The sequence below is a fragment of the Phalacrocorax aristotelis genome, chromosome 2, assembly GCF_949628215.1.
Source record: "Phalacrocorax aristotelis chromosome 2, bGulAri2.1, whole genome shotgun sequence".
Classification (NCBI taxonomy): domain Eukaryota; kingdom Metazoa; phylum Chordata; class Aves; order Suliformes; family Phalacrocoracidae; genus Phalacrocorax; species Phalacrocorax aristotelis.
Genome location: NC_134277.1, coordinates 160,296,796 through 160,319,925, shown reverse-complemented (window position 1 = coordinate 160,319,925; position 23,130 = coordinate 160,296,796). Strand labels below are relative to the sequence as shown.

The window sequence follows — 23,130 nt, the reverse complement described above, 5'->3', positions numbered from 1 at the left end:
ACCTTCTAAATGTGAACAGAAAAGTCTAAAATTGAAAAGGCAAGCAAATAATGAAATTGTAAATGTGCTTTTTACCTGCTCATGTAATTTCATGAGGACCTGTTCATAATTTAAAACCAATAATACTTGGACAAGTGCACCAAGATTCTTAGTTGTCAAAGTTGTTGACAGCCCGTGAACTAGAGGTTTCACCTGTATCATTAGCAGCTGTTAAACTCTTAAATAAATTAAGTGGGTTACAAAGCTGCCTGGTTTCCAGTTTTCAGGATGTTCTGTGTTAATGTGTTTAAGAGCGTGTCATGGTTTTAGCTGGGATGGAGTTAATTTTCTTCACTGTAGCTGGTACAGTGCTGTGGTTTGGATTTAATGTGAGAATAATGTTGATAACTCACCGATGTTGTGGTCATGCTAGTCAAGGACCTTTTCAGCCTCCCATGCTCTGCCGGATGCCCAAGAAGCTGGGAGGGGAGAGGGCACGGCCAAGAGGGCTGATCCAAACTGGCCAAAGGGATATTCCATATCATATGACGTCATGCCCAGTATGTTAACTGGGAGAGTTGGCTGGGGGAAGAGGCAGTCACGGTTCAGGGACCGGTGTCATTGGTCGGTGGGTGGTGAGCGGTTGCATCACTTGTGTTTTTTTTTCTCTTCCCTGGGTTTCATTTCTCTTTCGATATTTTCCTATTATTATTGTTGTTGTTGTTGTTGTTGTTGTTATTATTATTAATTATTATTATTATTATTGTCATCATTATTACCATTATTACTATTTTATTTCAATTATTAAACTGTTCTTATCTCAACCCACGAGCTTTCTTGCTTTTGCTCTGCAGATTCTCTCCCCTGTCCCACAGCGGTGGGGGGAGTGAGCGAGTGGCTGCATGGTGCTTAGCTGCCGACTGGGGCTAAACCACGACAGAGCATTATTACATAGGTTGTAAAATACTGCTACTTTTGCTTGTTTCTTAAACCCAACGTTGCTCATATCATTGGGTGCCGCCTTGCTTTATAACTGTGGGAAATAGTGAATAATAATGCTGTATTAACCTCTTGCATAATGTTAATAATTTAGAAATCTTCGTATTTGCATTAAGATTATTCTTACCCTGTATGAGTCTTAAGCAGCAGACTAACTAGACTATATGGAAATTGCTTATGCATGTGATCAGTCTTATTCTTCTCAGCAACTCTGTTCTGAGGTGGAGGACCAGAACTGCAAGGGGTGTTCAAGACACAACAGCATCTCTGGTTTACACCATGGCATAATTTTTTAATCTTTCTTTTCTGTTCTACTCTTTTCTTAATTATTCCTCAGATTATGTTTGCTTTTCTGACTACTGCCGAGTATTGGACTTACGTTTTCAGGGAACTATTCAGGCAGACAGCTGGATCTTTCCTGTGTTGTAAGAGCCAGTTTAGAGCCCGTTGTTTTGTCAGTAAAGTTTTTTTCTTTATGTGCTTTGCTTTTCATTTATTGTCACTGTAGGTGGGTGTCTGTTCCAGACTAGCACCCGTCTGCATGTATGTGCTTATGCACTAGGTTTTCTAAGCTTTAATTATACTCTGCAAAGATCAAGTCAGTACTTTAGGGGAGCTGGTGGAGAACATAGGGTTAGCTAAATAGCTTGTAGGCTCCGCTAATTGTATTAACTAGAGCTTTGTCTATAATGGCAATTTAGAAACATAGTTTGTGGGTGCCTTAATCTGGTTTAATTCCAGGTTATTCTGTCATCAGTTACTGACTGTTGAGAGATCTTTTTGTAGCTTCATTGTCATCAAATGGTGTTGAATCTAAATATATCATGCGCCGGGAGTGGTGTCTCGGCACATAGCACTGCAAGTATTACACCAGGTATTTATTTTATGTGTGTATAATGTTCAACAGATGTTTCAGTTATGTGACTAGATGTGGTTGATACCAACATTTTCTAGAGTAAACTGTCCCTGAGACAAAAATGTCTTGAAATGACACTTATTTCAGTGTGTATGAGAAAAGGAGTACTGAAACTTCTAATTTAATGAGATTTCTCCTTTGCTGAAATTCTAAGACCCAGATGGAGAATTTTATTGAGGGTCTTTGAACCTTCCACAGTTGCAATATCTTCTTTCTCATTTCAGACACAGTAGTTGTGAGTAAATGGCTAAAGATCATAAGGAGCTTTGACTGCAAGTTTTTCTCCCTTAGTATCTGACCTCTTACCTAATACATACTGGGTGTTTTTCCCCACCCTTTTATCCATGTCTTTCCAACTTGAAATCACTTTTATCTGTTTTTCTAATGCTTTTGTGATTTTTCTGTACTTTTTTTTTTACTACTTTGTTATGTTTTTAATTTCTTGCAAAATTTAGCACTGTGTGGACATCTGATTAACAATAAAGTATATGTTCACTTAGCCCTGGGTCTGGCCGGGACTGAGTTAATTTTCTTAGTAGCAGCTCATGATGTGGTGTTTTAGATTTGTGACCAAAATAATGCTGATAACACACCAGTGTTTTAGCTGTTGCTAAAATATGCTAAACGTATAAATATTGAAAAGGTATATATTGTTATTCTGTGTGGTATTCTTTACTGAGAGAAACGTTGTATAAGTATTGAGCTGAAGTTGAAATATTAGGAAAGGTTTCCAAGTAATAAAATGTTTTGCTCTCTTTTATAGACCGACAAGTGAAGTGTTGAAATCCTTATCATATTGGACGTTTAAAAATTACAATGAATAAATCACTATAAAACTGTATTGAAACTGCAATATGTATTGGTCAGAGAAATAATTGGTGGATGTAATGGGCCTCTGCTGTTCTTTGCTTCTGTGATTAGTGATCCACATTGACCTCTGAGAGATCAGTGACTCATTGATAGTTCTCTCACTCTTTCAGGAGTCACCAAGCCTTACTGGTTCCTGACATCCTTGGTGTATCTGATTTAATCCTTTGATGCACAATGATTGCCTTCACCTTGTGGGTCCATTCACGAAAACAGCAAGAAAAAAGTGTGTTAGTTTCTTGCACAGCACTAAAAAATGTCCGTTGTGCTTACAGTCCCCCATGTACATGCTTAGGAAATACATTTTTTTAATAGAGGCCTTCTTTGCCTAAGAAAGTTGCTGTGGTTTAAGCACAGCTGTGTGTACGCCTATTTCTCATTTTATTTGGTTAAACCAAATTGGCAGTTTTGGCCAATGATTTGGGTCTGGCTGGCTGGAGGTACTGCCATCTGGTCTTTTTGTCCTAAGACAAAACTAGGCAAGTTGAGATTCTTCCTGAACAGCCACGTGTCTTCACTGTCTCTGCTCCCAGGCAGAAAATGGAGCTGGTCAGTCCCCACCACTGGGATGGAATGGGTTTGGGGATTTTGGCTGTTCCCCTGCAGCTGCCTCCAAACTTGCTTGTTTTGGGAGATACGCAACAGGTAATTATTTTGACCACCATCCATGTCCCACACTGCAGCATACCTGAATCGCTGGCAGGTATGAGAGGACATTTGATAGCTGGGGAATGGGATTTGGGTGGAAGATGGACTAGAGCTGTGGACAGCCCAGATTCTCTTCTCTGGAGTGAACCATTCATTCCTAGTGAATTGGGAGCCTGCATAATTGTTAAGGAAGGCACTTCTGGCCTTAGTTTAAAATGTTTTTGCCATCAAGTGGATTCTAATTTAAATGAATTATTTCTGTGAGTAGTACGTCAGTCTGCAGGAAGAAGCAGTTGCATGTGTTCATTCTGAATGGCCAGTTTACTTTTTTCCCCCAAGCTACTCACTTGCTACTATGAAATACCAGCATTGTTTAGGGGATAAAAAAATAATAATCTGAACGAAGAGCAGTTTAAAAACATGCCAGTTAGGGATATGTAGCTGTGCCTGCAAAATGTTGTACATCCAATTACGAATGCAGAGAGCAGTACCTTCAATTAACGACTCAGATAGAATCATGGGACAGATGAACAATCTAGTTCGATGGGACTCTGAAAGCAGTGATTCATTCAGAGTTGACAGTAGCTTTACTCATCAACACAGACAGGACCATTCCTTAAACGTGTTAGAAGGCACAGGCACAGCGTTGTATTTCTTGCACAAACAGAAGCAGGCATTTAAAATGCATGTCGCTAGATAGAGGAGGTTAGTTTATTCATCTGTTGAATCGAAGTGCCAGCTGACAAAGTGCTAAGCTGACTGCTTAGCAAGGGAGATGCAAAGTGAGGCAGTTTGTCTAAATAAATCTGTTTAGGAGCAAGCAAAGACCCTTGCAGCTTGGAGAAACTTTGCTTAGCTCTTCTAAGTTGCATATACTCCATTTTCTTCTAAATCATCTTAAAAACAGTTATGGATGTTCCCTTATAATACAACAAGAGTTGTTGTATTGTACAGATGAACTGTCCTGGCTGTGAGAGGCAAAGCACTTCTTTTGACTCTCTAATCCTCAGTAGTGACGGTTAAGTAGATTTTTTCCAAGAAGACAACTAAATTACTGACGAGGTGGTCCTATATTATGGAAAGGCAGTTTGAGCCCTGTGGTCAAAGCTGAAGCTCTTGTTTTTCATTAAAACATACTTTTGTCTCCCTCTCTGTTCTTTCCTAAAGCACACCTTCTAGTTCAGGGTTTTTTGGTGTAGAGAGTTCAGGAAGAAAGCAGCTCTCACTGAGAGTTAAGGTTTTTGTTTGTTTGTTTGATGATTTGAGGGAGAGTGTTAGTTTTGGTGGTTTTTTGGTGTTTTTTTTTTTGTTTGTTTCTCTTTTTTTTAAAAGTCTCAGGTTACATACAAACTGTGAAATAGTGATGTTTGTAGTAAAAGGTATTGGCAACGTGTGCAGCTCCGGGTGCTCCTCATCAACAAAAGGCTTCTGGAAGGTGCTTGTTCCTCTCAGAAAGGGGAAGAATGGGGCTACTGCCGTCAACATGCATCAGATTAGTGAAAAAATTGTAATGTTTAAGTATTAGAACCTGACTTCACCACTCTGTAGAGAAGAGAGACTTTTTTTTTTAATGTGTTGTGTGAGTGTTGAGTGTGTTCATACAAATATTTAGTGGTAGTTGAAGCTGTTATCAGTAAATCAGTTGAATTTTCTCTCTTTTGGCTAATATGTGCATGGGCTTTTTTTGTGTTAACAAAATTTGCATAGCACTCACTACCTTCCTTGCATCTTTGCAGATCTTGAACATAGTGCTGTTAGTTGCTGGATGTTCTCAGCTCGTATTGAGAAGGTGGGAGATTCAGTCCTTCGTTTGAAGTACTTACAAGCTTTGTGTATATTAAGAAATTATTTTTCATGGCCATATTCGTCATAATTAGTGCTAAGCACTTGTGTACAAGGTTTCTGTACGTATGAAATGGCAACATTTTAATAAAGAAACCTTTTTATTTTACAATTCGGTATATTATCTTAAAATCTCTTTTTAAATAGGTTTTTTGGGGTTCTGTTTTGAAAGCAGAGAGTCATAGTCAGCTATATTTATTGTATCAGGTCTGTTGTTTTCCACAGCTTTTACCCTTGGTTGAACTGAAGGAGCTAGCAAACTGGTCTGCCTGATTAGAGACACATTGGGAAAGAAAATAGTTATTCATTAGTGTGGATCACTAACCAACTGAACTCTGTGGTTCACAATTTTTGTCCTTTTTCTGGTTTTTAGTCGAATTCCAGTACACAGAAGTTAATTCAATTACAGAGTAACATGAAAAGACAATGATTTTTTTTCCTTTTGGTTTTAACCCCTTTATTTCCTCATCAAACTGACTAACTCTTACTTTGTAATGGCTAGAAAGGAGGATTTAGATGTAGGGTGTTTGGATTCTATTCATATGCCTACTAGGAATTCATTATGTGATCCCAAGCAAAATGGAAAAGTCTGTTGTCCTAATCACAGCTTTCCTTTCAATGAGACCTGGACAGGCTGGAGAGCTGGGCCGAGGGGAACCTCATGAAATTCAACAAGAGCAAGTGCAAGGTCCTGCCCCTGGGGAGGAACAACCCCAGGCACCAGTACAGGCTGGGGGCTGACCTGCTGGAGAGCGGCTCTGTTGAGAAGGACCTGGGAGTGCTGGTGGGCAGCGAGGTGATCCTGACCCAGCAATGTGCCCTTGTGGCCAAGAAGGCCAACAGTATCCTGGGCTGCATTAAAAGGAGTGTGGCCAGCAGATTGAGGGAGGTTATCCTCCCCCTCTACTCTGCCCTAGTGAGACCTCATGTGGAGTACTGTGTCCAGTTTTGCGCCCCACACTTTAAGAAGGACATGGAACTGCTTGAGCAAATCAAGCGGAGAGCTACAAAGATGATCAGGGGACTGGAGCATCTCCCTTGTGAGGAAAGGCTGAGAGACCTGGGTTTGTTTAGACTGGAGAAGAGAAGACTAAGGGGGGATCTTGTCAATGCTTACGAACATCTGAAGGGTGGGTGTCAAGAAGATGGGACTAGACTCTTTTCAGTGGTGTCCAACGACAGGCCAAGGGTCAATGGGCACATGTTGGAACACAGGAAGATCCACCTGAGTATGAGAAAAAACTCCTTTCCTGTGCGGGTGCCAGAGCAGTGGCACAGGCTGCCCAGGGAGGATGTGGAGTCCCTTCCCTGGAGACATTCAAACCCCGCCTGGACGCGTTCCTCTGCCCCCTGCTCTGGGTGTGCCTGCTCAAGCAGGGGTGTTGGACAAGATGATCTCCAGAGGTCCCTTCCAACCCCTGCCATTCTGTGATTCTGTGATTCTATAGTTCTGCATTTCTGTTAGCAAAAACATACAAAAAATTACTTAGAGTTTTTTCCATGGGTATATCAAGTCTTTTTTTTTTTCCCCCTAAAACTATCACTAACTCTTACTGTCCACTGAACAAAAGCAGAGAAATTAACCAAATTAAATTTTGTATTTTGTTGTTTAACAGTATGTGAAGTAGCCTCAGGGAAACAATCTAATAAACTGCTTACATTCTTTGTCTATTTTGGTTCTTTATGACCAGGCTTTCTTCTGTTGGTGGCCTGGTCCTGTTTTGAAATTTGTGATGATTTGTTTTATTGTTCATAATAAACTAATAGAGGCTGTTTCATGAAAGAAATGTGGAAAAATGAATTTGTTTCCTTCTACCGTTCTTCATCCCACCAAAAGAAAACATTGCACAAGCAGATTCTGATCAAAGGGGATATTTCTTTATACTGAAATATCCCTCTTAAGTGTTGCAGAGAAATGTTTGTGTTAGAATTACATGGTTTCAATATCAGTCAATAATTTACAACTATATTAAGGAGTTTAATGGGGGCATAATGAGACTCTTTATACCTATATAAAGCAGCAAGATTTTCCAAAATCACAGAAATCTACAGAGAAAAAGGTAGTTGAGAAAAGGCATATATCAGGGAATTTATGTAATAAAAGTGAAGAAATCATTAGCAGGCACTAAAAAGCAGGGGGTTCTCAAGACAGAGCATAATTTTCTGTACTCTAGAAGCTGGGGCAAAAGCCATTGCTAACATGACTCCATGGAAAGATGGCTTGCTGCCCATGTTTGAATTTGGTTTACTATGTGGTTGTTGCTCGTTCTAGGTATTGTAAATATGAATTTCAGATTTACAAATTAGCGTCAAGTCATTAACAGCTGTCACTGTACACGTCTGCCTCAGTATGCCTGAGAAATCTAAAATTGCTACATATCCTGTTTCCTTCTGGTTTGGTATCTAGTAAAGGGCTTGCAGTTTATCCAGGTGCTAGTTACTTGATCAGTCCTAACTATGATACTTTGGTTTGTGCTGGTGCCCTTCATTTTATTTAAGGAACAGCCAGCGCTCTTTAACCCCTTCTTCCAATAAGGTAAGGCCATAGGAGCCAGACCTGTTTGAATATTTACAAAATATTACTGGAATTAAAACACGGCTATTTTCATGTGGCATATCTTTCCACTGCTTTTGCTATTTGCATGCCATAAACGCTCTAGACACACCACAGCTTTGCTGTTACTAGGTTTTATTTATATATTATTTCACTATCTCAGTAGAACAGCTACAGCATGTTATGAATATACATTGAGTGACTTATTCTGGAGACCGTGTCAGCTGCTTGATATTCAGGAAGCAAAAAATCTGAAATTCACTGGGTTTATTTATAATTTTCTTTCTTCCATCAGTTTTTGCTTTCCTTACTTATTACCTTTGGAACGTTTGCATAATGCCTTAATTTGCCAAGATTGTTTTCTCTAGCCTGCATTTTCTACCACTTCATCTAATATAAAGAAATTTTGTTGGTATAAACTTGCAACCCTCTGTTTTTATTCTTTTTTTAAATTCAGTAAGAAGTTCCTCATTTGCTTTAAAGAAGAAATAGCTTCAAGGAATACCTTGCCTGATTACTGATCATTCATTCTTATTTCAGATGGGTGTTTTCAGTACAGCTATTGCGTTGCTTTCTAGTTAACAGGTCCAGTTTAAGAGGCTGAAGATATTCTGAACAGCAACAGTTAGGGGATGATTTAGAAGCGCAGGCCTTCAAAGTGAAGAGTTACATGTCAGGAATTGGGTTGAACCAAAGAACTGTTCTGAACCTTAATTCTTTTTGAATCGACACTGAAAAAGTATGTTTCTAGCTGTTGATTCAGAGTAACATTGGGTGACAAGAGCCTAATCCAGAGAGCTTCTTGGAAGACTTTCCATTAAATAAGATGGATAACAAATCTTTTACTAAGAGAAATAATCCTAAAGTCATCAGAACAATTACACAGGGAAGGGAGAGAAGTAGTTTGTTCATTAATGGTGAAATCATAAGGAATTCTACAAAGTATGTGGAATTTTCACAAAAATCCACAATAATGTCAAGACAATTTAGAAACACAAACGTTGCCGAGAGTCCGTTTTTAAAATTTTGATTTCTTCTTTATTTTGTCTGTTTTCTCTATTTGTATAAGTATCACACTAGTTTTATTAGAGGGGAAAAAAGTTCTACTTTAGGGACTCACGCAGCACGTCTTGTTTTGATAACACGTATTTCTTTCTACAGCAGCAACAATTTTCTCCTGATTCTTTCTTGTAGTGTTAGTGTCTGTGTTACTTTTTGTACATGGTTACATTCTTTTTGATGTTTGCTCTTTAGGTAATGATTCTGACGTTGACCTTGACAGGAAGGAAGATGAGCGAGAAAAAACTCCAAAGAGGCCCAGAGTTCAGAAAACAGAGAAAACTCCCTCAACTAAGGAGACTGAACAGGTTTCCGGAGCTAAAAATCCTATTATAAGTGTGGTTTTGACAGCCCATGAAGCCATTCCAGGTAATCAGAATCACCGATTATATAATCAAGCTTGGTTTTGTCCATGCTGACGCTGTATAAAATAGTCATTGGTCTAAGAGTGAAAGGCTTAGGATATTTATTATCTGAAAAAATATTTAGTATCATTTGGTTACCTTGATACAGAATGTCTGCATCTGGCAGCTACGTAATTTTAGAACTACCATCACATTTTTTCATAGGTGTGACAAATGCTGGCCCTGGGTGTAGTTATGTGCATTAACATCAGTTATGTTTAGTCTGTGCATAGTTATAAAGAAGAAACTGAAAAAATCAGTGACCAAAGAAAAGGAAAGTATTTTTCCTCTGGAATATATTTATTTCAGCTCTTGATTTGTGTGTATATTTTTGATAAATGTAAATTTAATTATGAAAACACAAAACAACATAGTGTATATATAACTTAACATTTATTCATACAAATAGTTTGACAGATATATTTGAAAATTAGGTAAGGTTCCTATATGAAGATTAAAGGATTCTTCATCCATAAATTTTTATAGTGCCTTTTCATCAAAGGATTTTGGAATAATTTCAAAGTATTTGTTTTAGAATTGGACTTGCATTTGCCTGTTTGTGTGAACCAGTCACTCACCTGACTGACAGAATCCTTTTTCATAGTTTTGTGCATTATTTTCAGCTTTGTAGCTTTATTGTTCTCCTCTTTGTTATTGGTAACATTTCTGAATATTTGTTTTGCTAAGAACAGCTAGCATGTATTTATTGATTTTATTGTTGTGGGTTGGAAGCTAGCTGGATTTTCTGTGTTGTTCTTTAATATCATTTGATATTGAGATCTGTGATATGCTAGGACTTCGCTAAAATGCATTTCTAGTGGTGATGGTAGAGGAAGCTGGGCGAGCTCACCTACAAATATCCTGTGTGCTTAGAAGGGAAATGAAAAACATCTTCAAATTATTGTTTGAGAGATATCACACGGGGTTTGGACTCACACTGCTCTGTTAAAAATTTGCTCTTGCAATATTGTAAATACGGGGGAAGGTGCAAGAGACTGGTGAGCACTGGAAGTGTGGAAGCCTGGCTTCAGGGCGGTTTTGAGGTCTGTGCCTCTTCATTTCACTAACCACAGGTGCCGTTCTCTCATGTGAGAGAGACATTTTCCCACTGTCTCTCCCACCTCTCTGCCTCTTTCCCACCACACGTCACTTCTCCCCGACCCTGGTTGCCCATTCCCCTCACGGCCGTACGTGAGGCTCCCCTCATGTCCTCCACGCCTTTGTCTGGGCAAAGGGGAACACGCCGCGGCTTGGTTAAGGGGCTCACGTAGGTGTTAGTAAATGAGTTCATATAGGTGTTAGTTTATGGATTTATACATGCACCCTCCCTTCCATGGGGCTTTTGGGAAGAGCTGTAATTGGGGTCTCCTCTCTCCAGGTGCTAAATTTTATGAACCTTGTAAGAATTTTTGTCTTTGAGTTCTTTACATTTCTGGCAAGGACTAGAAGAATTTTCAAGAAGGGAAGGAAAGACATGGTAGGCAGTGCAATCAAAGACCCACTTTCTTAGGAAACTAGTCTAAAGAGGCAAATGAAATAATAGTAAATACAGGTAGTGGAGAAAATGTAGTAAACGTGATGCATGAAAGGAAATTAAAATCTAGAGGAGAGTGGTGCCTTAATTACTACCTAGTAAAATTTTTCCTCGGACAACAAAAACTTTGGGTTTTCTTCACACATATGCTTTTTGAGTGACTCATAATACTTAAACTTTGGAGCTATTTGTGCACAGTGCATGTTATATTCAAAAGGCTTTAATGAACCAAAGCATTTATGGTCAATACGCAGCTGGTTTTGAAGGTCCTCTCATTTATTTGGTTGGCAATTAGTAATCTTATTACGTTCAAGTTCCCAGCTAGAATATGTGTAACAAAAAAGTAATTTTTATTAAGATAGTTAAGAATTATTATCCTACTTTCCAGGTTTTTGGAAATTCTGGAAGAGATTATAAGGGTGGTTAGCTCTTTGAAGATTCAAAAGAAAAAGATTCAATTTAATACAGTCATGTTTTATTTTTCATTGCTTTTCCTTCTATTTTTTCATTAATTTCCATGATCTAAATATATTTTAATGTCATTAGCAATTCTTAGGCTGTTCCCCTTCCTCAATAATACTTCAACGTCTGGAGTTTTTATAAAGATCTTTCATAGTCTTTTATTCCATTTCTCTTGAGACCTATCATGTGCTGAAGAGGAGAGTTATTGCTATAGACTGCTGTTGAAGAGTATAAATAGATAAAACATTTCTCCCTTCTTCCCTGCTTTCTCTGTGCTGGAACATCTCTAAAGTTACGTTGAAAATAAAGTTTAAAAGTGCTTGAGCACTATCAAAACTTAGTCATCTTTCTGCAAGCATTAGCATTCTGTAGCCACCTGTTTTCTTGCTTTGAAGATGCATGGAAATAGCCCTTTTCATGTCCAGTGCAGTAAAATCCTGTTGAAGATGTCAGATAAGTATTCTGTCAATTGGGAAAATAGAGAAGGCTTTAAGAATTAGTTCTATTTTATCCACAGTGTAGAGGAAATATTCAGACTCTGTCTCCTTTCTTAAATCAAAGATGCTTTTAGGAGTATTACATTAACAGTTTGCTCTGGTTTTGCTATGCACTGTTTAGGTTTGGGACGCTGCTTTATATCATGTGTTCAGTACATTATTGCTAAATTGATCTCTTCAAAATCTGTTTGAACAAACAGATCAGTTAGTTTTTAACTTCCCAGAAAGAACAGTCAGACAACATTGATTTTTTCCCCATGTTCTTTTTCTGTAATGTTTACTTGGGAGACATATGAAAGGTAGTAGGTTTACAGCTTTAGAAATGTGAAAGCTTGCATTAAGCCACAGAGTAAATACAGTTTGAATTAAAAGTGGGAGATTATTTTTCTGTGCAGGTGTTGAAGTACTTTGACAGGCTAGAGAGGTGAGTCTATGTGACCCTCGTGAAGTTCAACAAGGGCAAGTGCAAGGTCCTGCACCTGGGTTGCAAACATGGCGTGGGTTGAGAGCAGCCCCGTGGAGAAGGCCTTGGGGGTACTGGTAGATGAAAAGCTGGACATGAGCCAACAATGTGCGCTTACAGCCCAGAAGGCCAACCTTACCCTGGGCTGCACCAAAAGCAGCGCGGCCAGCAGGGCGAGGGAGGGGATTCTGCCCCTCTGCTCCGCTCTGGTGAGACCCCACCTGCAGGGCTGCGTCCAGCTCTGGAGCCCCCAGCACAGGAAGGGCATGGACTTGTTGGAGCGGGTCCAGAGGAGGGCACAAAAATGATCCGAGGGCTGGAGCACCTCTCCTACGAGGCCAGGCTGAGAGAGTTGGGGTTGTTCAACCTGGAGAAGAGAAGGCTGCAGGGAGACCTTATTGTGGCCTTTCTGTACTTAAGGAGGCCTTACAGGAAAGATGGGGAGGGACTTTTTATCAGGGATTGCAGTAATAGGACAAGGGGTAACAGTTTTAAACTGAAAGGGGGTAAGTTCAGACCAGATATAAGGAAGAAATTCTTCACTCTGAGGGTGGTGAGGCACTGGCACAGGTTGCCCAGAGAAGCTGTGGATGTCCCCTCCCTGGAAACGTTCAAGGCCAGTTTGGATGGGGCTTTGAGCAACCTGGTCCAGTGGAAGGTGTCTCAAACCATTCTGTGGTTCTACAACTGGAGGGACCCAAAGACCTTGAAGAGGGGGAGTGCTGTGTTCCTGAACACACACGCCTCGTATCAGATTAAACAGTGCAGTTTTTTGTAAGCATTGCAATTAAGAATGAGAATGAACAACTACAATTATATGCACATCTAAAAATACTTTGTTGTGAATGGCAGATACTTTTGTTCATCATCTATTTTTAAGAACGAGTGAGTAAACTCTGCCAAATATTCAGTCTTCCGGGTTTTTTATGTATTTTATTTCTCATGTTTAAATTCTGGTATATTATCAAGGCTTCTAAAACCAATGTATTATTCATGCTCAATTAGTTTGATTAAGGAGAGGTTCTACTTTGAACATTTAATTGTTGTTTTGTTTGAATCCTGCAATATTTTAAAGACTCAGCTTTTAACTGGGGGAGTTGGTTTAAGTTCTTGTAAAAATGGTCAGTGGTGGAATTCTTCGGGTTTTTGGTAGAGCTCAAGATAATACAAAAATAACAAAGTATTTGAATTCCTGATGCTAATTATTTTCTGATATCTAAAGGAGTTGGATTTTTTTTCCTACAAATTCTTAATACAACGCTGTGCAGGTTTTTCTCTCCCCAATTTCCACTGAGGAACCACTTTCTGTAAAAGGCCAGCTGTGTTCTGCTGCTGCTGTACCCTGTGCTGTAATTTATGAACACTTGGTTCCTTCTCCCATCGAAATTTTGGGAAGTGGGGAAGAAGTGGAAGAATGTTTTGTTTACTTTTTTGGGACTGACTTAATGTAACTGATGACAGTCTTTTCTGTTAAACCGATAACAGACTTTTCTGTTGAAGATGACATTTTTTGTAGCTCACGGAATGATGGTTGTGCATTTATGACACACCTGAATAGGTTCAATATCAGACTATTGCCAAGGGAGCTTTCCTGCTGGTCTCTTATTTCCCAGTTCACTTCCCATTTCCTGCACCAGCAGTAGTGCTTGTGTCAGCCTGTGGTAAACTGATTCAAAAAACTGGCAAAATAAATACACGTACGTGTGCACATGCACATACACATACTCATTTCCTCTGTCAGAGACGTTCTTTTTCTACCAGTTGTGCTTGCTGAACTGTCTCACATTGAGGCTGCACAGTTTTGGAAAGTGGGAAAGTGGTGACAAAATGAGTCTCATTCATTCTCTTCAGGGGAAAGGAGGAGGACTGAGGCTGCCCCTTTTCAAAGGAGCTGAGTGGCTTAAGCGGTTAAGCCCAGTACATACAGACTGCTGTCCCAGGGGCAATGCTGTCCTCCCATCCCACCCCCTGGCCACAAGTTCCTGTCCTTTGGAGCATTGTACATGTTTACTGTTGTGGTAAAACACAATAGAAAACTAATTATGGATTTGCAGAAGAATGTATGTGTGTATGGTGTAAATGTAGGATGTATGTATATATATGTAGGATGTATTTATATATATATGTGTATATATATACACATATATATATACACACACACACATATATATATGTAGGATGTATTTATATATATATAAATGTAGGAAAAGGAAGGATGTATGTATATATGGTGTAAATTTTAGCCAGATCCATTCGCTGATCGTCTTCATCCTCATAAACTCCTGTGCTGGCACTTCTGAGGCAACAGAACATGTAGAGTAGAGGGCTAGAGAAGAGAAGCTAACCTTATGTTAATTTAAAGCAAATGTGGAAATCAGCAAGGTTAGGAAAATTAAAGCTTTCCCCTCTGAATGTGAGCAGGTATCTATATTACCATGGGGTTACAGATTGATTTAGCTCAGCCAGTCTAACGTCCAGCTCTGTTGAAAGGGGTAGTAATCTTCATCCCACCAAACAGAGGTCTGTGATTCTGTTTCTTTGTCCGAGTTAAAATGTGTTTAACCTCTTTGTGAGCTAACCTATAAAAATATTAGAAGGTTCTGCTTTTTTTTAAGCTTTATTTTGGGGGTGAGGGGTGGGTTTGCATGGGGAAAATTGAGGGTTCGGGGTAGGGTTAGTTTCTGTTGGTTTCACTTTCAGAACTGTCTTAGCAGGGGTCATATGCGTTTGGAGCACATTCCATAGGATATTCTAGAAATGGAAAAAATATGTTTGCTCAAAAAGAGATTGTAAGAAACAAGTATTCACTTCATACTCTTAACAAATTATTTCACCTTTACAGACCAAGGTATCTACATTATAATGGGGGGGGGGTTTAAACTTAAAAAGAAAAAAGATCCATAGCTTAAAGATTGATCTAGTTGGATCAGTCATCTCCAAAGGCAGCTTGCAGCATCTCTATAAGAGGTAAATAAGAAACATGTTATGTAAAGCCTCCCAGATTTTGACAGCCATTGAGCTGGTAGTTGCATCTGGATCATCATATTTAATACATATCTATTAATTTGTCTAAATCCTTTCTTGAATACATTTGTTTTCAGTCTCTGTAGCATCGTGCAGTAATTGTTCCATAATTTAATTACACACAGGGTGGAAGTGCACATTCTTTTGTTTTGTTTTAAGCGTGCTGACTGCTTATTTCTTCGAACTGCTCTTTATTCATGGCTTATGAGATACAGAATGACTATTCGCACTTCTTTCTGTGTTGCTAATTTTAGAGATCTTTCTGATATTCCTCTTTTGTTTATCTCGCTTCCAAGCTGAAGGTCTCTGAGATATGTGTCCCTTTTCCAAACAAAATAGTCTGATTTTGTCTTTGTTATTGTTTTCTAGTTCTTCTATGTCCTTCTTGTTGTCCATACTTGAAGTTCACGGGATTTAGTTAGATTTTAGTATGAATTTGGTTGATTGTGTCTCCTGTTTTATTTCTGATCCATTCCTGATAATTCCTTCCATTGTGATTACCTTTTAGGCTGTTGATAAGTATCGGAGAGTTCTATAGTGAAGGGCAAGATACTTTTCTAATGGACAGACTGTAAGAGATAAGAGGCCATCACTGAGTTTGAGCCAGAGATAAGGCATGCTGGGTAATGCTTATCAGTAGAAGTTGCCTTCAGAATGTAATGAGGAACACAAATCTTATTACTCTTAAAGCAGATTTGCTTAGAACAGATGATATTGACTGAAAAGAGGAAAGCAAAAGGCATAAATAAAGTCTAGTAAACTAAAGTCCATTCTGCATTTAAAATAGAAACATAATAGTGCTGGAGGAAGGATTTTTTTGAACTAAATGATCAGTACAGTTGACCTCTTTTTCCCCCCTGATATTTGTATATTCTGACTTCTTGAAGTGATTGTCCAGGGAAACAGTTTAGAAAACTTTTACCTTCCATACTGGCTTATGATATTTTTAATAGAAAAGTAGATCTTTTGTCTGTTTGCCTTGTTCTTACACTTTTCCCTAGCCTGTGGCTGCATTTAGAGACATGGATATTGAAGGCATTCTCTTGGGATGTGGACATGTGGGTTCATTACCTGCTAGGTTGGGTAGAGCCTAGAAAACAAGTTTCTCACTTTCTGGGCATATGCATTAGCAATTAATTTATGATATAGCTGTGATTGTTGTGGCTACTGGACCATTAGTAGCCCATACTTAGGCAGCATCCCAAGCGGATGGAGGCATCTAATATTTCTTAATGCTTCCGTATCTTCTAAGGGTAGGAAGTAACTACCTAACATGAGGGGCTGTGGTGGCCCACTGTGAGCAAGTACTCCGTCAGTACATTCGAAGAATTGGATCTTCTTTAGGTTTTTACAATATTTGGCTCTCATTAATTGCATGGGGAATGTAGCTGGTAGTGTTAGGATGACCTGGAGTGTTCTGTCCACTCTGAGTTTGCAAAATCCTGGTGAGTTAGTACTTATCTATTCCACCTAATTTAGATGATTAAAATTTTATACTGGTAACACAAAAGTCTATTAAACAGTTCAACAGTGTTTTCAGGAAATGCTTGAATGTTCTGAAAGGCAGAAGGGCACAGAGGAGCTTTAGTGCAGAGCATTTAAGGAGGATCTTTGTCTGACATTCAGGAAATGGGAGGCCTGAGAAAGGTAGCCATGCATATAGGGCAGTCGAAGATCTATTTTCTTTTAACTGGGTTGTTCTAAATATAGAAGAATTTGCTTTTGTTTTAAAAATATTAAAGTATGGGAACACTGGTCTGGCGTCTAATGTCTATTTATGCTGAACCCATCAACTGAACCACATCTCCTGGACTGTAACTACAAGCTCCTCTCACTGGTCTACTAATGGTGCAATCTGGGAGATGCAGTCCGGTTGGGCAGCCTGGCGTCTGTGGGAGAGGGAGGGACAGGAAGAATGGAAGCGATAATGTTCTGGTAACATTTAGGTTGAAAACTTGGTATATCAGTTCTGATCAACTGGCAGCACCTTCAGTAAGGAACTGAAAGCATTGGTAAAAAACAGTAGTCAAAAAAGCCATTTTTAGATCCAGGCAGTTCAGTGAGCAACAGAGCTATTACAGTCTGTTCATTTACAGAGTTGGCTGACGTCCCATCTGATACAAGAAGCTTCAATAGCCTTACATAATTCCAAGTGGCCTCTTTTTAAAATATCTTTACTCCTCACTTTCAGTAACTCTGAAGGTCCCACAGGATCTCCCTCTTTCTCCCTAGTCTTGTGTACAGCACTGCTTTCCTTAACTTACTGTCCCTAAGTCTTTCACACATATTTTTGGGTAACCCCTACTTGTTAATGATTTTTCCCGTATACTCTACCTGCCTTTTTCCTGATGCTTTTGCTAGTCTGCAGGCTGAAAGGTTTTTTGTTTGGGAAACAAGATTTAGTAATTCGCTAACCAGCTAATTTTCTTTGGACGGTGTACTCTCTGTGATTTAGCTCTGTTGTTCTTGTTGTTTCAGAGACTTTATGTTAATCCTGCATATATTTTGTAAATAATATCTTCAGGAACATGCTTTTTGAGTGGAACAAGAATTAATTTTATCCTTTTCTTGAAGGAATAGCTCATGCATCATTCTTTGAACTTTCTTCTTTCTATTCAGGTGTTTCATGTTATATATACTCATATATGAATAACAGTGAGAATCTGCTAAAAATACCTTGAGTATGTTGACTCTGTCTTTTGCTTTCTAGGCTCTTTCCAGACTTTGGTGTCCCAGATATTTTTGATTCTTGTATTGTATTGTATTGTAAATGCTTTCCTCTGTCATAAAGGTGTATTGTACTTTTTTTTTCCCCCATAGCTTCTAATCAGGTGAATTGAAATGAGATCAGATACTAATGTAATATCCAAGAAAAAGAAAATAAATGGAAAATTACCAAATTTCAGTTTTCCCGGAAGTTATTAACTCTAATTCAAAGATATTTTCATGTGCAACCTCTCTCGCTTCCTTGTCCCCAGTATTTGATAGAACAGTATTTAATTATAGGTCCTGTAATACTTTTTTCCTAGGATGGATGGGTGTTCATCTACTACTGCATATTCTGTGTCTTGTGTTCTTTTTGTTATTCAGTAAATGGTCCCTCCTTTACTATTCACTTTCCAGTATCAGACCAGAAAACAAAATTTATTTTTTTCAAATATTTTTCTGTGGTACTTGTTAGAATATGAAGTTTTCACAAATATTTATATAATTGTAATAGATATGTGAATAAATCCATAAATATACAAATAGATATCATAATTTCAACTTTGGAAGATAATAGCATTCCCATTGAACATGTGGGTGGATGAGTTACAGACAGACAAAGAAGTTAAAAAGAAGGGGATCAATCACTAATGGGTGCTTGGTTTCATATACGTGAGGCTTTGTGGTTTTTTTTTCAGTGTAAATTAATATTATATGGATTTTCATTACCTTCAATGGCAACTATGGATGCCCAGCATTAAGTTTTTGCTGTCACTGTTCAGAAAATGAGGAACACCCAGCTAAATAATCTCAGCTCAACCACATCTCAAAATAAGCATATTTTTGCCTCAATTAACGGTAAAGCTCTGAAGGATTGAATCTGATCTTACTGCATTTAGTAGAGCCCCTTTACTTCGGCTTCTAACAGAGATTGAGAAGTGCACATGGAGCATATTATTATATTCTGAGGGGATGGCAGCATGCCCCAAAATATAAGTAATAAAAGATCTGTTTAAGGAAAAGGTGTTCAGACTTTTAAATATAGACTAAACAGCGTGTTTTCCCCAGCCTTATTTGTGGAACTGATTAAAAATCCTGGCTGAAGTTTTCAAAGGATGTAGTATGAGGCAGAAGCAAAAAAAAATTAAATTACATTTTGAAAAGTTGCAGCTTTTTAAAGGTAGAAGTGTTTGGATATAGGGTCTTGTAGCAGTAGGCATCAAGCACCATGAATAACCCTCAGAACCAGCAGTCCTGGCGTGTTACTTAAGCAGATCTGCGGTGTAAGTTCTAATGGCTTCTGGAAGTGTAGCCACCATTTTATGCTCATGAATTTAACAGAAACTAAAATAGTTGAGCTAATGATTAGAGTTTAATGGGGTTTTTACACTTGTATATTTTAGATGATGCACGTTTTAGTATGACATTTTTAATGAGCTTTTTTTTTCTCGTGCTTTTAGGAGCCACAAAAATTGTTCCTGTTGAGGCTGCTCCACAAGAAAGTGAACCCACAACTCCAGAGACAGCAGTTCAAGACCCATCACAGCGAAGAGGATATCAAGAATATGCCATTCAGCAAACTCCATATGAACAGGCAATGAAATCTAGCAGGTAATTTTGAAGAACTTCATATTAATGCAAAATATGACTTAAATGTTTCTCTAACCATTTTCATGAAACTGAAATATTTTCTGAGCCTTTTCAATGAAGGAACAGCTGAAAATAATCTGTGCATAAGTTATAGAATTCAAAAAACCTGTGGAGAATACATTTTTTAAATAAATTAAACATTTCTGTCCAGTTTTAATATCTAGGGAAATTTTGACATATTACGTCACTGAGTTTCGATATTGTAAATATATCTGGTTTGGTTTCTTTTTAGGTTGGGTCCAACTCAGCTGAAGATTTTTACATGTGAATACTGTAACAAGGTGTTCAAATTTAAGCACTCCCTCCAAGCACATCTGAGGATCCATACAAATGAAAAACCTTACAAGTGTTCATACTGCAGTTATGCCAGCGCAATCAAAGCCAACCTTAACGTTCACATGCGGAAACATACAGGGGAAAAGTTTAGCTGCGATTATTGTACGTTCACTTGTCTCAGCAAAGGCCATCTCAAAGTCCATATTGAAAGAGTTCACAAGAAAATCAAGCAGCACTGTCGCTTCTGCAAAAAGAAATACTCAGATGTTAAAAATTTGATCAAGCACATCAAGGAAACACATGACCTTCAAGATAAAAAAGTGAAAGATGTTTTTGATGAACTTCGCTTGATGACACGAGAAGGCAAAAGACAACTTCTTTATGACTGCCATATTTGCGAACGCAAATTCAAAAATGAACTCGATCGAGACCGTCACATGCTTGTTCATGGCGATGAAAGGCCCTTTGCTTGTGAGCTCTGTGGTCATGGAGCCACTAAATACCAAGCCCTTGAACTTCATGTGAGAAAACACCCATTTGTTTATGTGTGTTCTGTGTGCCTGAAGAAATTTGTCAGTTCTGTAAGACTCCGTGCTCACATCAAAGACGTGCACGCAGATTTGCATGAGGCTTCTGTTTTTAACAGTTCTATCAATCAAAGTTTCTGCCTTCTGGAGCCAGGAGGCGATATCCAGCCAGAAGCCCTTGGCGAAGAGCTAACACAAAGTGCAGATGAATTGACTATCATGAGTGCTGATGCTAGTAACACACCACAGTCATCTGCTTGTAAAGGTGAATCAACAGCTGCAGATGTAAACCATAATGGTCAACACAACGGTGACTTAAAAATCGATACAGTCCCTTTGTTAGAACTTGAAAATCCTCCGGTGGAGAATGTAACAGAGACGCTGTGTCAGACAACAGATGTAGCAGTCCCAAACATTCAATCCTGTGTAGCGTCAGATTGCTTTCTGCTGAAAAATGGTGCTTCTGGTTCTGATGAGTTAAAAATTTCTGCTGCAAATGAGGAGGAAGTTAATCACTGCAGCTCTGTAACTGAGCAGGGTGAAGAAGTTCAGCTTTTGCTGTCTGAAGACAAAAGTTTAAATCCAAATCAAAGCAATGCAGTGACTGAGAACCTTTCGGTCTCCGAAGAGAGAAATCAATCTGTTCCTTCCAGTGAATCAGAAACAAGCAATCCACCAATTCCGAGTTCAGCAGAAACCACAAACCCTTTGCCTGCACCAGAAGCTAACGCAGCCATCGGTTCACAGGCAGCCGCTTCTAATGCAGCTGCATCAGACAGCGGGAGTGGAGCTGTTGCCTTTATGCAGATCTTGGATAGCTTGCAGAAGCGACAAATGAACACGGAGTTGTGTGAGAGGATAAGGAAAGTTTATGGAGACTTGGAATGTGAATATTGTGGTAAGGAGTAGTAGAATGATGGTTTTTTTAATGTGATACAGTGGGCTATCTTTTTCCTGCTCCACTGGTTTAGTTTTTGATATATTTGTGTATCTTTGTATCAGTATTAATTCTGTGGTTCAGTATGGATTCTGGGGTTCAGTGAGATTTATTTCAGGCTGTGTAAACAGTGTGAAATGACTCAAATCTCAAAAAAAAAACCCCACTAGTGGAAAATACAGCATAGCAATGCCTTGCTAGGCTCAATTTTCTGTTGATGTGAAATTTGATTGAATTAGATTATTTCTGTCCACATGCCTCTCCCCACCTCATAACTTTCACTAGGGCCAAACACAGCAGATGTAGGCATGTGATCAGCATTAGTCAGTCCATGCTTTAATGCTTAAGCTTCATTATCAGCTTAGTATAAAATTCAGAGTCTTTTTCATATAGTATGGACGGACGTATGATAATATGCATTCTATACAATAGATACATATGCTGGCATTTATTTTGTGACTCGTTCTCAGTCAGTGTTTGAGATGAAAATTTTCATTACACAGTACCAGATCAAGACTGTTCTGTTTGTAATTGGTATTCTGAGTTTATGACAGTGGGAAGAATACACCGTTCCCATTTATTCTAGCTGAAAATTTTTGTGTTTGCATAGCTGGAAAGGAAACTATTTGGGATTTATTTTGTAGCCTTCATTCTTGAGAAGGGAAAGGAATCAAAATTTGGACCAAAAAAAAAGTTTTTGAAACACCTTAACAGTGTACATTAGATGAATTGCTATGCGCTGCTTCTTTTAGGTGCCACTATGTCAGAAAGGCTTTCAGGGAGGAATAACACAAAAGGAAGTAAAAAAGATATCAACAATCTCTTAGTGTACAGTTCCTTCTATAGAACAGATTTTAAGGACTTCTTATTAGGAAAAACATCATTGGTATGCATTAAAGTTGCCCTTGTTAGTCTGTTTCAGGACATATGACACACAATCTTTTTAGTCAAAAGTGGTTTTGTAAACATATTTTCAGTAGTGAAGGGTCCTTAGGACAAGTTTTTATTAAAGACAAAAGGGTCAGGATTCGGACTGTATTTTGCCCGACAGGAAAACTGGGTATTGGAATTTTCACTAACAATTGTTTAGAAATTACTTTCTTCATGTCTAATTTTATTTTCAGGCAAGCTGTTTTGGTACCAAGTGCATTATGACATGCACGTTCGTACACACACTCGAGAACATTTATATTACTGCTCCCAGTGCAATTATTCTTCCATCACCAAAAACTGCCTGAAGCGTCACGTCATTCAGAAACACAGCAATATTTTGCTGAAATGTCCCACAGAACATTGTGACTACTCTACTCCAGATAAATACAAGCTCCAGGCACATCTTAAAGTTCACACAGAGCTGGTAAGTAACAAACGAAACAGTATCATTGCCTAAATTCAGTGTCGTCGTCATGTTTGGAATTGTGTGGCAATGTTTGAAGACACAGGTGAGGGTTCTTACCTGAGCGCTCTCTGCATACTTCTATGCAGGCAATACATGAGTTACAGCAACTAGGTATTTGGTCCCTCTCGTAGTATTTTTCAGTAGAATATATCCATTTTCTCCCTTTGGTTTTCCCAGTATTCTGAGATTCTTTGGATCTTGAGAGAGTAAAATGACGTCTGGTACTATTGTTACTTTACTTCATTTCTTGCAGCTGGATTCCCTTCCTTCATAAATAGATGATTGTGGTAAAATGAAAATATGTTCCTTGTTTAATTAGTACAGGCAGAAATCTAAATCGTTGAAAATAATTTTTTTTTTCCAGATAGCTCCAACTGGTTGCAGCCA

The 23,130-nt window shown here is 38.6% G+C and overlaps 1 protein-coding gene across 5 annotated transcripts in view; it reads left to right on the top strand.

Annotated features, from left to right (window-relative positions):
* ZFAT (zinc finger and AT-hook domain containing) overlaps positions 1 to 23,130 on the top strand; it is a 141,058-nt gene that overhangs the window by 67,777 nt on the left and 50,151 nt on the right. For all 5 annotated transcript variants that reach the window (XM_075085876.1, XM_075085875.1, XM_075085878.1 and 2 more), the window contains 4 exons: positions 9,060 to 9,233; positions 19,415 to 19,565; positions 19,837 to 21,305; positions 22,469 to 22,701. In XM_075085876.1, coding sequence (XP_074941977.1) covers positions 9,060 to 9,233; positions 19,415 to 19,565; positions 19,837 to 21,305; positions 22,469 to 22,701 — 2,027 coding nt within the window. The remainder of the gene's footprint in view (positions 1 to 9,059; positions 9,234 to 19,414; positions 19,566 to 19,836; positions 21,306 to 22,468; positions 22,702 to 23,130) is intronic.